The 14,826-nt window shown below is 44.3% G+C and overlaps 1 protein-coding gene across 2 annotated transcripts in view; it reads left to right on the top strand.

Moving 5' to 3' along the window:
- LOC142657694 (calreticulin-like) overlaps window positions 1-14,038 on the top strand; it is a 32,967-nt gene extending 18,929 nt beyond the window's left edge. For both annotated transcript variants that reach the window (XM_075832991.1, XM_075832990.1), the window contains exons 9-14: window positions 2,444-2,538; window positions 3,244-3,453; window positions 3,950-4,063; window positions 7,834-7,977; window positions 10,270-10,362; window positions 13,106-14,038. In XM_075832991.1, coding sequence (XP_075689106.1) covers window positions 2,444-2,538; window positions 3,244-3,453; window positions 3,950-4,063; window positions 7,834-7,977; window positions 10,270-10,362; window positions 13,106-13,339 — 890 coding nt within the window. In that variant the 3' untranslated portion in view covers window positions 13,340-14,038. The remainder of the gene's footprint in view (window positions 1-2,443; window positions 2,539-3,243; window positions 3,454-3,949; window positions 4,064-7,833; window positions 7,978-10,269; window positions 10,363-13,105) is intronic.
- The last annotated feature ends 788 nt before the right edge of the window (window positions 14,039-14,826 follow it).

The raw sequence follows: 14,826 nt of genomic DNA, 5'->3' as shown, positions 1-14,826 counted from the left end.
TGGCTCTCACAGTGCAATGGGACTAAAGAAACTTTTACACGGGCCAATGATCGGGCAAATGAGTGTTCACTCGTTCCCGATCATTGCCCTGTATAGGTAGGGCAATCGGCAACGATCCGCCGATGAACGATCTCCTTCATGATCACATTGTTTTTGCAGCACCAAATATTATCGTTGTCGGCAGCACATCTCCTTGTGTAAACAGGGAGACATGCTGCCGACATGATGGAAATAAATGTATAGGGACGAACGACCATAGTAACAATCATTCGTCCCCATACATAACCAATTATTGCTCCCTGTAAAAGGAGCAAACGAGCGCTAATCAACGAGCTGTCTCATTGATCGGCGCTTGTTTTCCTGGCCCATATTGGCCGGTGTAAAAGGACATTTAGGCTGGCCATACGCATCAGGTAGCGCTTGGCATTCACCTATTCTACCTGAACCCCCATACACACGCACGCTCAGATCACCGATATTAGCAAGTCGCTTAGACTTGCATTTATATTTAACAATAATCATGTTTTTTTTGTGCCGGCGATCACTTGTGCAATTTTTTTCTACTCTGATTCAGTTTAAATTACAAATGACAGGCAGATGCCGGCTTACACGAGGGGATGTACTGCAGATGTACAGCTGACAACAAATGATCATTTTTAAAATCCGCATAAAAGAAGCGATCAACGGCCAAATTATCGTTCACTGTTCGATCGCTGTTTACACTGAGCAGAGATTTGGCAACGTTTGTTCTAATGGACGATTGGTTGACATAATCGCTCCAAAAGGCCCTTAATACAAGCCAAATGAGGATTTTTCATTGCTATTAGAGCGGCCCTGACACGGTCGTAACGCGGCTAAGAACCGCGCCGGCACCATGATCGGTGCGGCTGTCAAACAGCCTGTTAGTGGCCACATGTTAACGCGGGTAAACCGTCCCTTTATCTGCAAAATCATGCGGCCATGAATTAATACACCCTGGCCGCACGATTTTGCAAATTGCAGCTCCTGAAAAAGCCCAACACTGCACTCGGCCATCTCCGGCGCTCCCATAGAGAATGAATGGAGCGGCAGTGCGCATGCGCATGTAACTGGAATACTCCTTAACGAGGTATTTGACAGCCGCTCCTACATAGTGCCAGCGTGGTTGTTGGCCGCGTTGCGACCGTGTCAGGGCCGCTCCGTGTGGCCTTACCCTTATATTCTGATATTTTGCTATGTTCTAAATTATTTTTCAAAATATGTCCTAATTACAGCAAAATGTAAAAAAAAATTATGTCTGTATTGCTGCATGTAGGAAATTCTTGTTTGATGGTATAATAGTAGTAAATTTTAAGCTGTCTGAAAAACTTTTCAACAGATGGAACAGGTAATATCAGCTGGACATCGGCACACCAGTTATCGGGGCAGCACGGTGGCTCGGTGGTTAGCACTATTGCTTTGCAGGGGTCCTGGGTTTGAATCCGACCAAGGGCAACATCTGCATGGAGTTTTTATGTTTTCCCTGGATTTCCTCTGGGTTCTTTGGTTTGCCCCCACCCTCCAAAAACATACTGACAGGTTAATTGGTCCACACACAGGTGGAAGCTAACAACTTTCCTATGCCTTTCTGGCATAGAAATGTGTAAGACGGCCCAAAGTCGCAAAATTTGCAACTTTGGGCCTCTTAATGAATTTGTTGCATCTTAGGGTTTGTTCACACGGCCTAGTTTCAGACGTAATTACGCCTTGAATTTCGCCTGAAAAGACGGCTCCATTATGCCTGCAAACATCTGCCCATTGCTTGCAATGCGTTTTACGATGTTCTGTTCAGACGAGGTGTAATTTTACGCGTCGCTGTATATTAAAGAGTTTGGACATCTTTTAACACCTTCTGACATATCATTCAGACATGTCAGGAGATGTAATCGTTGGGGGTCCATGAGCTGAGCACTTACTGGGAACGTTATTATTGTGGGTCCCGCAACAAAATTTTATATATCGTATGACGGGGTATATGGAGTAATATTTCCTTGGTGCCCTCCGGTTGCACTCCTGTGCCATGGATCCGCCACTTTAGGGTCCCCGCTGTGTTGTCCCAACATGGATGTAGAGTTTCTTAGACTACGAGTCTGAGACACGCCCACTGTTCTCGGATTGGATAGAGCTGCTCATGTGAGCAGTTCTGGCCAATCTGAGAACAAAGGGAATGTCTTAGACTCAGTCTGTGAAGCGCTGTGGCCACTTTGAAACAACACAGAGGGGACCCCAAAGCGGCAGATCCATGGCAAAGGGGCGCAACTGGAGGACATCAGGTATATAACTCCATATACCCCATCACATTTAGAATTTTGTCCTGGAACTGGAGGGTCACTTTAATGATTTTAAATATTTAATAACAGGCTAATGAATCATGCAATTATTGTATTCAGTAGACAAAAAAAACAATAAACCTTCACTTTTTTAGGGCCTGATATTTGTGGCACAATCCATGAAAAAGTCCATGTTATACTGAGTTATAAGGAGAAATATCATTTGATAACCAAGAATATAACATGCAAGGTAAGGTGTCTAAATACCCACCAAGAGTTCATGTCAAACGCAGAATCATGTGATCAGTATTATCATTAAGGAAAGCTGCCAGGCCCATTTGAATTAAAGAGGTTGTCTGATTTATAAAACCCCAAGTAAGATGCCTTATTAGGGCAGTTTTAGGTAACAAAAAATGGGTTCCCAATGAGGTTTCCAAGTGCGCAGATCCACTGCAAATAATGGCTTTTTCTATGGATTACTTGGTGCGTCCATTGAAATGTCTATTTTCCCCTGCAGTGAAAAACAAGAGAACTGAGCATTGTGGGGTCACAGCAGAGGGGACCTATAAAAATAAAAGGGTTTGTCCGGACTAGGAATCTATACTTTGCCCTAAATTCTATAGAGCCAGAAACGCACGCACGCACGCACACACACACACCCACACCAGTTTTTGTTTCCGTTTTTTTTTTGTTTTAGCCAAACACAGAAGTGGACACAAAAGAAAAAGGATATATCAGTGTTTTCTTTATACCTTTCTTTCCTTATGGTTCAACTTCTGATTCTGGCTTTAAAAAAAAAGATCAGTTTGTGGGTGGGGGTGATGGAGCGGGAATTTGCTGTGTAGAATAGCTAAAGGCTCTTATAAGCGGTACAGCAACAAATTTGTCGACCAATTTGTGGGAATTTTGTTGAATCTCTGAAAATCTTGATGAGTTTGTTCCTTTATCTGAACAGCATGATGAGCTGACACACTTGTACACTCTGATTATCCGACCAAACAACACATACGCAGTGAAGATTGATAATGAGGTGGTGGCAAAGGGAAACTTGGAGGATGACTGGGATTTCTTACTACCTCGTAAAATCAAAGATGAAAACGCCACAAAGCCAGCAGACTGGGACGACAGGGATAAAATTGAAGACCCCAATGAGCAAAAGCCAGAAGTAAGGAAAGAACGGAAATCATGCTATTTACCGAAGTGACTTATTTCAATACTAGAATGCTAACTTTAGACAATGTATCATGCATCATGTCACCGGCGCCGTATTGTGTAGCAATGGAAACGGCAAGTCTCATAAATAATCTATACTAGTAAGTCATTTATTATTTTTATATGTGGAAAAACAATTAGATTCTCCATAAAATCCTTTTAGACCAAGTTTACACCGTTTTTTTCATAAATATTAGCAGACAATCCAAATAAGTGGAGTAGCATATGTCTTTCCTTGATACCTGCTATCCAACAGCCAAACAGGGTTTGCGCTGCGTTTCTCTCTTTTGATTTCTAATATTTTAGCTACAGAAAAAGGCAGCAACATAATAGCAAAAGACATGAATTAATTTGGTTGTAGTTGACGGATTGCCTTACATTTGTATGCCTACAGGTAGAAAAATAAATAATAAAAAAAAAAAGCAAATATTCCTGTGCATATTTTGTAGGATTGGGAAGAGACTGAGTTTATTCCAGATCCGGAGTCAAAGCAGCCTCGTGACTGGGACTCCAGTATGGATGGGGAATGGGAACCTCCGGTGATTCAAAATCCAAAGTACAAGGTATAAGTATAATAAATTCAACTCCTAACACAATTAAATATTAGACAGTATGATGTTGAATATCAAGATTTGCTACAATGTATCAGCCTAAGTAAACCTCTGTGAGTCCCGCACCATACACCACATTGCTCTAGGCCCCAATCTGTCATGTTGGATATATAGCCTCTACACTCTTCCCTCCGCAGGGGTCAGTATTAATGGGGTCCGCTCTGACTATTTCTCTATTACAAATGGTACTGGCCAGGACCGACTCTTTTCATCTCTCATTTTCATACTCACCCTGGAGCCGCTCCTCCACCGCTTACGGCAAAACTCAGACATTTCCAGAATTATCATTGGAGGGTGGGAAGATAAGGTCGCTGTCTATTTAGATGAACTGTCACTCCTCTCTGACCCTCTTATATCTCCCAATTCATGTCAGAATGTTTGCAATACACGGCATTATCCAATTATATGATCAACCTTCAGAAATCAGAAGCTCTGAACATCTCCCTACCACCTGCCCTGCTCTCGTCCTTCTTCTACCCCTTTCTCTGGTCCTTCTCTACAATATTTAAAAGTTAAATTAACTTCCCAAGTCTCTCAGCTTTAGGCCTCATGCCCACTTCAGTTATTTTCATCAGGGTGCTATCTGTTTTTTTTTTAACTGATAGCACCCTGACACATTAATTTCAAAGGGGCCAAGCACACTTCCGTTGTTTTAAACGAACCGTGTGGCCGTTCCGTCAAAAACAGGGCAGGTCCTACTCCTATCCGTTTTTGATGGAACAGTCTCAGCTTTTTCATTGATTTGGTCCATGAAACAACGGACTGCACACAGAAGCCATCCGTGTGCGGTCTGTGTTTCACAGATCCGTTATTAACGGCCATACAACGGCCAACGGAAGTGTGCATGACGCCTTACCAGGTGAACTTCCCCCCTCCTTCACCGTCTCAAGTCAGATTTAGACCGTTAAACGTGGGGAAACTTTTTGTGGTCTGGTCATTGCTCCATATTCAAAATGTATATACTCTATCTACTGCAAACCTTACCAATCCACATCCCCAGTCTTTTTCAAAAGAATCTCCTGCCTCCTCACCAAGTTCATATGGGCTAATAAACCAGCAAGGAATTTCTAAGGCCTTATGCACACGACCGTAAAAACACACGTTATTACAGGTCGTAATTACGACCCGAAATAACGGGCCCATAGACTTCTGTTGGCCACTTGTACCTTCCCGTTTTCTCACGGGATGGTGCCCGTGCCGTTGAAAAAGATAGAACATGTTCTATTTTTTTCTTTTACGGGCCGTGCTACTATACTTTATAATGGGAGCACGGCTCGGAATAACGGCCGGCTGCACGTGGCCGGCCGTGCCCGGCCATGCTCGTAATTACGAGCAGGGTCGTGTGCATGGGGCCTAAGTCTTTCCTTTTCAGACCTAAATATGCTGGATGACTAGGTTTATCAATTGCCCATTCTTAGTAGATTACATCCTACCTCTCTACAGTGGTAGACTGGCATCGTCATGTAGACACTAAACTTTTGGTACAATTTGAGTCCTCCTTTACCTCAACCCCTCTGACTGTTGCCCCCTGGCTGTATTCCTCCCACTAGGAATTCACCTTCATCCCACCATTTCTTCCGCACTGAATATTGCATATAAAACATTCTCATAAAGTTACATCTCACCGTGCAAACTCCCCAATGTTTCCTATCCTGAAGAACCCAGTGTTTTCTCCCAGCTTAAACGATTTTTCATTGTTGGTTCCGTGTGAGCTACTTTCATGTCTTTTATTTAATCCCAAGGGATTCATAGTCTTGCTAAATCTCATTAAAAAACCTTGCACCTAGGGTTTTTAAAGGGAAAATCAATTTCACCACTTTCTTGCTACCCTCCCTCTGCCCACATAACTTACTATTAAAACACTGCAGGAGACTTTGTGTTCTGGGTCTGGTGAGACACTCCCTCTCGCAGATATACACCATGTTAGGATCCCTTCCGCATCAACCGTGCCTATCCTTCATCTTGACCTGGGAAAGGGATCTGAATCTTTTTTTCTCAGGGCCATAAATTTTCAAGTTATACTGCTTGGCCCATGGCTCATCGATCTCTTGTGGTCTCCAGGAAGCGGGTTGCAATTGCTCCCAAGATAGTACCAGGTCCCTTCCTAATTACACATAATGATGGGTTCCATTCTGCACATCTTATGGGACTGTCCGGTCTTGGCCTCTTTTTGGAGAGTTGCCTCCGCTTTTATGGATTACTCTATACCTTTTACCCCTGCCTTCTCCCTGCTTCCTCACAATGACTCCCCATGAGGTCCTATTGAGTTTACATTGTAAGGCATTTGGTGAACGCTGCTAGAGCCTGCATCATAGCCCTGTGGAGATGTCCAACCCCCCTCCTTGAAATTCTGCCTACAGAAAGTGGGGGACCTGTGATGCGTGGAGTATCTGACTTCTCAAATCAACAACCACCATGACTCATTCCTCAAGTCCTGGCAATAATGGCTAGCGTTCCAAGACTCCACTGAGTACAAAAGGATTCTAGCTCAATAAATGCGTTGTATTTTCGGGATGCGGGTTGTCGCCGGGGTGAGAGGCAGGTATGGAAAGTTTGATGTAGGCTCAACCACTTTGGCCTTCCCCCCTTTTTTTATTCTGTATTTTTTCTCCATCCTTCTCTTCCTAAATTTCTGTGATGTGTTGTTACTTATATGATATTGCTCATGTTTGATATTTGTAAGATGAACCCGTGAGCTCACAAATTTCTAATGTTTGTATTATTTTATACTGAATCCACTGCTATGTGGGTCATTCCCTTCTGTACCCCTCCATCATTGATTCCTTAGGCTTCATACACACGACTGCAAAACTCTTGTTGTGCATCCGTGTGTCATCAGGACTCACGGATCCACAACAATTCACCAGTATTGGTGAATATGCAAATCCGGACCGTAATATTACATGTCCTGAGTTTTTGCAGACCAGATTTGCGCCCCCCCCCCCCCCTCACTGATCTGTGTAAACCACATTCTAAGGCCCCATGCACACGACCGTGTCCGCAATCACGGCCCGCGATTGCAGGCACGGCCGGCCGCCAACTGACAGCCGCATTTTCGGGCCGTGCTCCCATACAAAGTATGGGAGTACGGCCCGCAAAAGAACGGACATGTTCCATAATTCCCGGAACATTTCCACGGCACGGACACCCTTCCGTAGTGCTACGGCAAGGTGTCCGCGTTCAATGAAAGTGAATGGGTCCGTTTTTGCGGACCGCGATTGTGGTCCGCAAAAATGGAGGTTTTTTACGGTCGTGTGCATGGGGCCTTATGCAAAAAAGAATGGTTTCGCAATTTATCTGCAAAAATGCGGATAAATTGCAGCCGCAAAAGCACGGTCGTGTGCATAAGACCTTAGTTGTCTTGCTGAAAAAGTAAAAAAATGAAACAAACAAAAAAGAAACTAAAACATCTGAGAGTAATATACGGAGCAGCACAAGGCTCTTTCTAGTCCTTTTAATTTGCTTCAATGTATACAATGGATACAACTGTATCAACTTTTTACCTGAGAGCAAGACTAGTTATGTACAGGTTTTCAGAATCTAAATGTAAATAAAAATGTTTTATCCACTGACAGTAAGCAGAGATGTGGAAAGTTGTGCAGAATTAAAAAACAAGTATATTAAATACCATATAATATGCTAATAGTATATTAAGTAATTTTACACTGCTTATTTTTTATTTATATGAAACTGAATATCCCTAATTCTATATTGTTAAACAGGGAATTTGGAAACCAATAATAATAGATAACCCAAACTACCAAGGAGAGTGGGTTCAACCAGATATTGATAATCCTGATTATGCACCTGATGACACTTTATATAGATATGATGAGCTTGGGGTTATTGGGCTAGATCTATGGCAGGTGGGTATATCTACACTACATATATATCTTAATTGTATGGCTGCATTGTTATGATTGTATTATTGTTAATCCATATGACCAAGAAATTGGTATGTCTTCTCTAGATTTATCCCTTTGTACAAACTGTTTTAGGCATTGAATACCAATGCATAGATATCCAATGGAGTAATTAGAGTATGGGGCACATTGCCAACATTTATTGGGGTGGTGCGTGCTAAGCGTGTAATACTTTCTTTTCAAGGCTCAATAGGAAGAAGGGGTTAAGATGCCGCGAGTGTGAGGTCAGGGGTCCATAGTCACTGCCTTGGTGACTATAGTGGATCATGACACCAAAGACGTAAAATCAAAATAAGAGATGAGTATAGTACTCCAAGGATTCTTGATATATATATTACATAGTATAAATATATCTACGGTACTCTGATTAAGATGAAATATTATGGACTTTCACTTTATTTGTCAAGGATTCAAGCCATCAAAAAACATAGGAATTTTAGATACGTCATCCAATAATGGTATATAACACAACACAACATTTCAGTCCTTTTCGCAATTGAAGGGAATGTAAGAGCTGCGGCTGCTGTGTGACGATCAGTAAGGGGGTGGGGTGACATCACTGCCCTGGTGATGTCACTGCCGATAAGGAGAGGTTATCAGCAACATGGGTTGGTGGGTTCCCCATAGGGCACCAGTACTTGTGATGTCATCACAGAGGTGATGATGGTGTTAGAATGACCAACGTCACTGACATTCTCTGTTGTGTCCCCTTTAAGGCCCCAAAATGGTTGGTGATGTTATGAGGTGTGTTGGGCAGTAACATCACTTGGGAATCAACCCTATAAATTGTGCACCAGGACCAAGGTGGCTTTACCCGGGAGCAAGGGCAGATCATACCAGAGGCATGGTGCAGCAACTTAAAAGGTTCAAAAGATGGTGATGACGCCACTAAAGCCAACGGCACTTCATTGGTGCCATCACTGTGAATGATGTATTGAGGTGAATGTCAAAGAGATTCTTATAGTTCATACTGTATGCGCATTGTATGGTACAATAAAATGTATACAAATGTTGGTCTAGTAAGTGTTGCTAATCATTTGAACAGAATGTGAAAAATATTTGTGTCATGCAAGCCCTATATAGGGCTACAAAAAAAACGGGCACTGTAATGTATCTGCTCTGGCCCTGCCCAGTAATGATTTCTGTAGTCTGAAATCCATCTACTCTACTATAAGCAAAACAAAAGAGAGCCGAAAGAGAGCCACAAAGAAGGTTCAGTGCTGCAGGATAAAACGATAATGAGGCATCCATTGGAATCAAAAGACATCCATCCTGTCCATTATTCACAATAAATAATAACTTCAGGTGCTCTTCTCTCGTCTTCATAAGATTTTTATTTTTAAATTAAATAGAAAGTCTAAGTATACCACTCACTCGGCTTTCCGAGGAAAGCCGGCCAGAAACTAAGCAGCACAGCGCTCGCCCGAGCACTTCTGCTGCTTCGTTTTAGCGATCGGTGTGGGTTTCACTATGACATGTCAAAAGTTTTGTCAAAGTTTAGTTACCCTTTAAAAAAACAACAAGTCTATAGTAGTGAAGAACCTGTATTACCTATACATGCTGTCACGGTGCGGGGTGTGGACTCACTGGGCCGTACCGCGTAGCGGGATGGCAGCTAGCCAAACGGGTATGGTACAGAGTCTATAGTCCAGAAAGGTTACTTGAGGCAATGTAGACAGTAGCAAGTCAGGCTCGGCTGGGACAAGGCGGCCGGTAGACGTCAGGCGTGGAGTAGCAGAACAGGCGTGGAAATGCAGCACAGCACGGCAGTAGACCAGGATAGTACTGGAGATCACGGGATACAGGATACAGGTACGGGGAACACTGGGAAGCTGGAAGACACTTAGGAGACCATTTGCAAGACAAACTTTGGGAAACAACAACAACAACGCTCAGATGAGGATCAGAAGGGTGGTGGCCTTCTTATAGTCCAGGAAATCATGTGAGTTGATGATGATGATTTTCACGCTGGCCGTTTAAGACCGGGCACGAGCAGACGCTCGCACCATCAGGGTGACAGTCTCGATACCCGGAAGTGAGTGCCGGCGCCTCACAGGGGGACGACGCAGCACAGCAGCAGGATGTCCATGGCGGTCGTAAAGGGGTAAGTTAGAACGACGGACCGCGGCCATAGACGTTACACATGCATTTATATTTGAAAGGGGGCTGTTAAAAAGTACAAGTATTATAGAAAAGCTGATTGTTTACTGTATTTACATGTTGTTCCTTTTTTAGGTGAAATCTGGCACAATTTTTGATAACTTCCTTATAACCAATGATGAAGAATTAGCAGAGAAAATTGGAAATGAAACATGGGGAGAAACTAGGGTAAGAAAAAAATGATAGACTTGAATATCATGATACAAGTCTGAACAATCAGACCTTAAATATATAGTATATAATGCGTGGCGGTCCGGACACTGGGATTCCCAAAAAGCCCCAGAACAAAGGTACTCCCTTTGGATTGTTTGGTGCATGGCTCCACTGTGCAAAGAAAAAAATCTGACGGGGCCGAACAGGGGCGTAGCTAAAGGCTCATGGGCCCGGGTGCAAGAATTCAGCTTGGGCCCCCCTACCACTCCCCAACACCACCATCATCATTATCATCAGACCCCTGTGCGTGCCTATGCCCAGACGCTTTGCCCAACAGCCCCCATAGTATAATGCCCCCACAGAGTATAATGCTCCCATAGCTGCCCCCACACAGTATAATGCCCCCCCATAACAGCCCCATACGGTATAATGCTCCCCATATCAGCCCCCATACAGTATAATTCCCCCATATCAGCCCCCATTCAGTATAATTCCCCCATATCAGCCCCCATTCAGTATAATGCCCCCATCTTATCAGCCCCCATGCCATATCTGCCCCCATGCAGTATAATGCCCCCCACACAATATCAGCACCCCCCCCCCCATACAGTATAATGCCCCCATATGTGCATAATAAAAGAAATAGCATAATTACTTACCTATGCCCGTTCCCACGCCGGGTGCAGGATCCTTCGCCTCCTCCGGTCTGTGCTATGAGTGACTCGGAGCAGACAGGCGCGAAGATGTCGCTACATCCCGCCTGCCTGCGTCGAGCTGCTCAGGGCACAGTGAATGCTGGATCAAGGAGATGTCAGCTCCTTGCTCCAGGATTGAATGGAATCGGGACCTCGGTGAGTGACTCGCGACCCCCCGGAGGTCTTCACACGAATCCCCAGGGGGACGCGACCCACAGTGTAGGGATGTCACGATACCAAAATTTGGACTTTGATACCGATACTTCGTTTACAGTAATAAAAAAAAAAAGTTCTTTCGTTTTCTAATGTGAGGCACGAGGTGTGATGCTGAATTTTGAATGTGCCTCACGTTAATAGTAATTAATCCCGTCATGTTTCTCAGTCATAATGGGTTAATGTGTGAGGTACATGATGGGGTTAATTGCTATTAATGTGAGGCACATGGAGGTTAAATTCTTCACACCTTGTGCCTCACAATAAGTGATAGAAAGCAGTTTATTTTATTTTTTTACAGCGCACACATCACAAATAATGCAAAAAAAAATCGTTGTGCAGGTTATTACGGCCGCGCCAATACCCAATATGTGTATATTTTATGTATTGAGAACTATTTTAATGTTTATAGTAAAAAAGGTGAATGTGTGTTTTTTTTATTTAACATTACTTTGTTTTTACTTTATTTTTAAACTTCAATGTATTGGCATATATCAGATATATGTCAGTACATTAACCTGTGGACAGATAGCACACAGGCAGTTGTTAGGACATACCTCAGTATGCCCTAACAGGAAATATGGTAAGACAGCCCTGGGGTCCTTCAATAGACCCCAGGGCTGTCTGCCCATATATGGTATGGCCCTCGATCGCGTCACAGGAATTCCCTGTGACACGATCCAGGGGCATCCCCCCTTCTCACTTTCCCCTGAATGCTGCAGTCGGCTTTGATCGCAGCATTCAGGAGAATAGCGGCGGAGATGAGAGGTTTCTCTGATCTCCGCCGTTATAGAGCGGGGCTGCGACTGTGTAATACAGTCATTGCCCCGCTCCTGACAACAAGTGCACGCGCGGTCAGCCTGAGGTGATGCGGCCGGCGCTGCACTAATGAGCGGCGGTTCAGGCATTGAGGACAGAACATGGGGGTGTTTTGCAGTGCACCCGCCATGTTCTGTCTTCAGTGCCGCAGATCATTAGTGCAGCGCTGGCCGCATCACATCATGCTGACGGCGCGCACATGTCAGGACTCAGGAGCGGGGCAATGGCTGTATTACACAGCCGCAGCCCCGCTCTCATAGTCATGTGTACTATACTGTATTGTGTTGTATTGTGAAGTTTGCGGTGGAGAGAGGAGGGGGGGCTGTGATTTAACGCCCCCCCCCCCCTCCTCTCCACCGCAAACAGCACAATACATTACAAGGCATCACAACACATTACATCACAATACATTACAACACAACACAGACTGCAGCTCACCTGGAGTCCTCGGCACCGACTCTTCCACTCCACTGTCCGGAAGACGTGTCACGTGACAACACGGTCACATGGTACACTAAGTGTACCATGTGACCGTAACCAGGAAGTGCCGGCTTTACGGCACAGAAGATTTTTTTTGGAAGCATACAGTATGGCAACGGGGGCCCGTGGGCCCCCCCAGGCTTAGGGGCCCGGTCGCAAGTGCGACCGCTGCGACCCCTATAGCTACGCCACTGGGGCCGAAGTGTTGTACTGTAGAAACAGCTGTCAGCAATCAGATAGTGATATGATGGTGATGTCATATCCTAACAATATGACATCATTTAGCATAGTGGAAAATAACAAATACCAACAATATCAAAAGACTCATTCCGTATCCGACCATTCAGTATGTATTTCAGCAGATTTTATTGAAATGATGGTAAATTGATATTAAATAACCAGTAATACAACTTTTTAAAGGGGTTGTCTGCTTTGTATAATAGAGGACTAGAGTTGAGAAACACTGCTCCAGAACGAGAGACATTACTCCACGCAGATGTTCTCCAACTTACCCCAAGGTCTGATGATTTTTGTGTTCTATTCGCCAATAGGAACCAGAGTTGAAAATGAAAACTATACAGGATGAGGAAAGGGATGCAAAGGATGAAAAGAAGCAAAGATGGAAAAAGTTAGAACAAGAATTTGCAAAGCTTGATGAGATGGAGATTCAAGAAAAAGAAAGGAAGTCGGAGCTGCGGAAAACATTACAGAAACAATACGGATTAGACTCACCGCCAGAACAGACACAGCTACCTCAGCCTCCACCTCCTAGAGACGAGCTGTAAACAGAACAATATCCCACGGCAAACTTGTCTGTATTCATCTGTGGTGGCAAAGATGGATCTTGTGACACTGTTCTAAATAATGTAGGAAACTGTTCAGTTTGGCCAGCCAGAAAACGTATGCGACATAAGTAGAGAATGACATAGTTATATAGGTAGCACAGAGAGTTTAATGTTTCGATGCTTAGTCTACACTATGATTAGGGCTGATGTATTCATCTTCCAATGCCCAAAAAATAGTGCAATGGTATCAGCAAATATGATGCATGAAACATGAGCCATATAACCTTCACTGCGCCATTTTTCAATCAATATTGATCAGTTACGTCGACCAGAATGATGGTGTACATGTATGACAGGCTAGAGCTGTCATCCAATAATTCCTCTAGTTAGGGGCGTAAGTAGGAAACAATGGGCCCTATAGCAAACTTTTGACAGGGCTCCCATCCCCTGGGTGCTACACACAGACCCCCTTGGTGGTTAGTGCCCACTGTAGATTGTGCCATACATCCGCCCTGTAGACAGTGCCATACAGCCCCCTCCTGTAGACAGTGCTATGCAGCCCATCCTGTAGACAGTGCTATACAGCCCCCCTGTAGACAGTGCTATACAGCCCCCCTGTAAACAGCCCCCCCTGTAGACAGCGCTATACAGCCCCCCTGTAGACAGCAATATACAGCCCCCCTGTACACTGTGCTATACAGCCCCCCTGTAGACAGTGCTATACAGCCCCCCTGTAAACAGTACTATACAGCCCCCCCTGAAGATAGCGCTATACAGCCCCCCTGTAGACAGCACTATACAGCCCCCCTGTAGACAGCACTATACAGCCCCCCTGTAGACAGCACTATACAGCCCCCCTGTAGACAGCACTATACAGCCCCCCTGTAGACTGTGCTATACAGCCACCCCCCGTAGACAGTGAAATACAGCCCCCTGTAAATAGCATCATATATCAACCCCCAAACAAATAAAACAAAAATATTCTACTTACCAAGGCCCTGTTCCCGCAAAGAACAGAGCAGCTCCTCAACACCGACAGGATACTTGCGTAGGCCGGTGTGATCCAGTGACATCAGGCCGTCCTGCACAGGGATAACTGCGCCTGATTGGCTGCAGGCCGAACGTGGCCTGTAGCCTATGGCAGAACAGGAAAATACCTCCCTGCTCTGCCATAGTGTTCAATAGTATCTGTGTCCTAAGAATGTGGTGTCGCTACCGATGTAGCAGCCATAGAGGCTTCTAAGGGAGCCACCGGCATGAGGGGGCCCATACCGCTATTGCTGCTACAGCGGTAGTTACGCCAGTGCCTCTAGTTGATGTTGCCAGATGTATTAAATGTCATGCAACTTTTAATAGGGAACGTCTTAGTTTGTAGAAGATAAATGTTGTACTTGTTGTAGCTTTATCTCTTTTTTAGCTTCAAATGGGTTGTCAGACAAAAAGAAAATGTATTTATTATTTTTCTTTTCTGAAATAAAGAAAATTTC

Source organism: Rhinoderma darwinii, chromosome 7 (genome assembly GCF_050947455.1).
Source record: "Rhinoderma darwinii isolate aRhiDar2 chromosome 7, aRhiDar2.hap1, whole genome shotgun sequence".
Taxonomy (NCBI): Eukaryota; Metazoa; Chordata; class Amphibia; order Anura; family Rhinodermatidae; genus Rhinoderma; species Rhinoderma darwinii.
The sequence above is the reverse complement of the archived record's forward strand: the minus strand, read 5'-3'. Positions and strand labels throughout refer to the sequence as shown.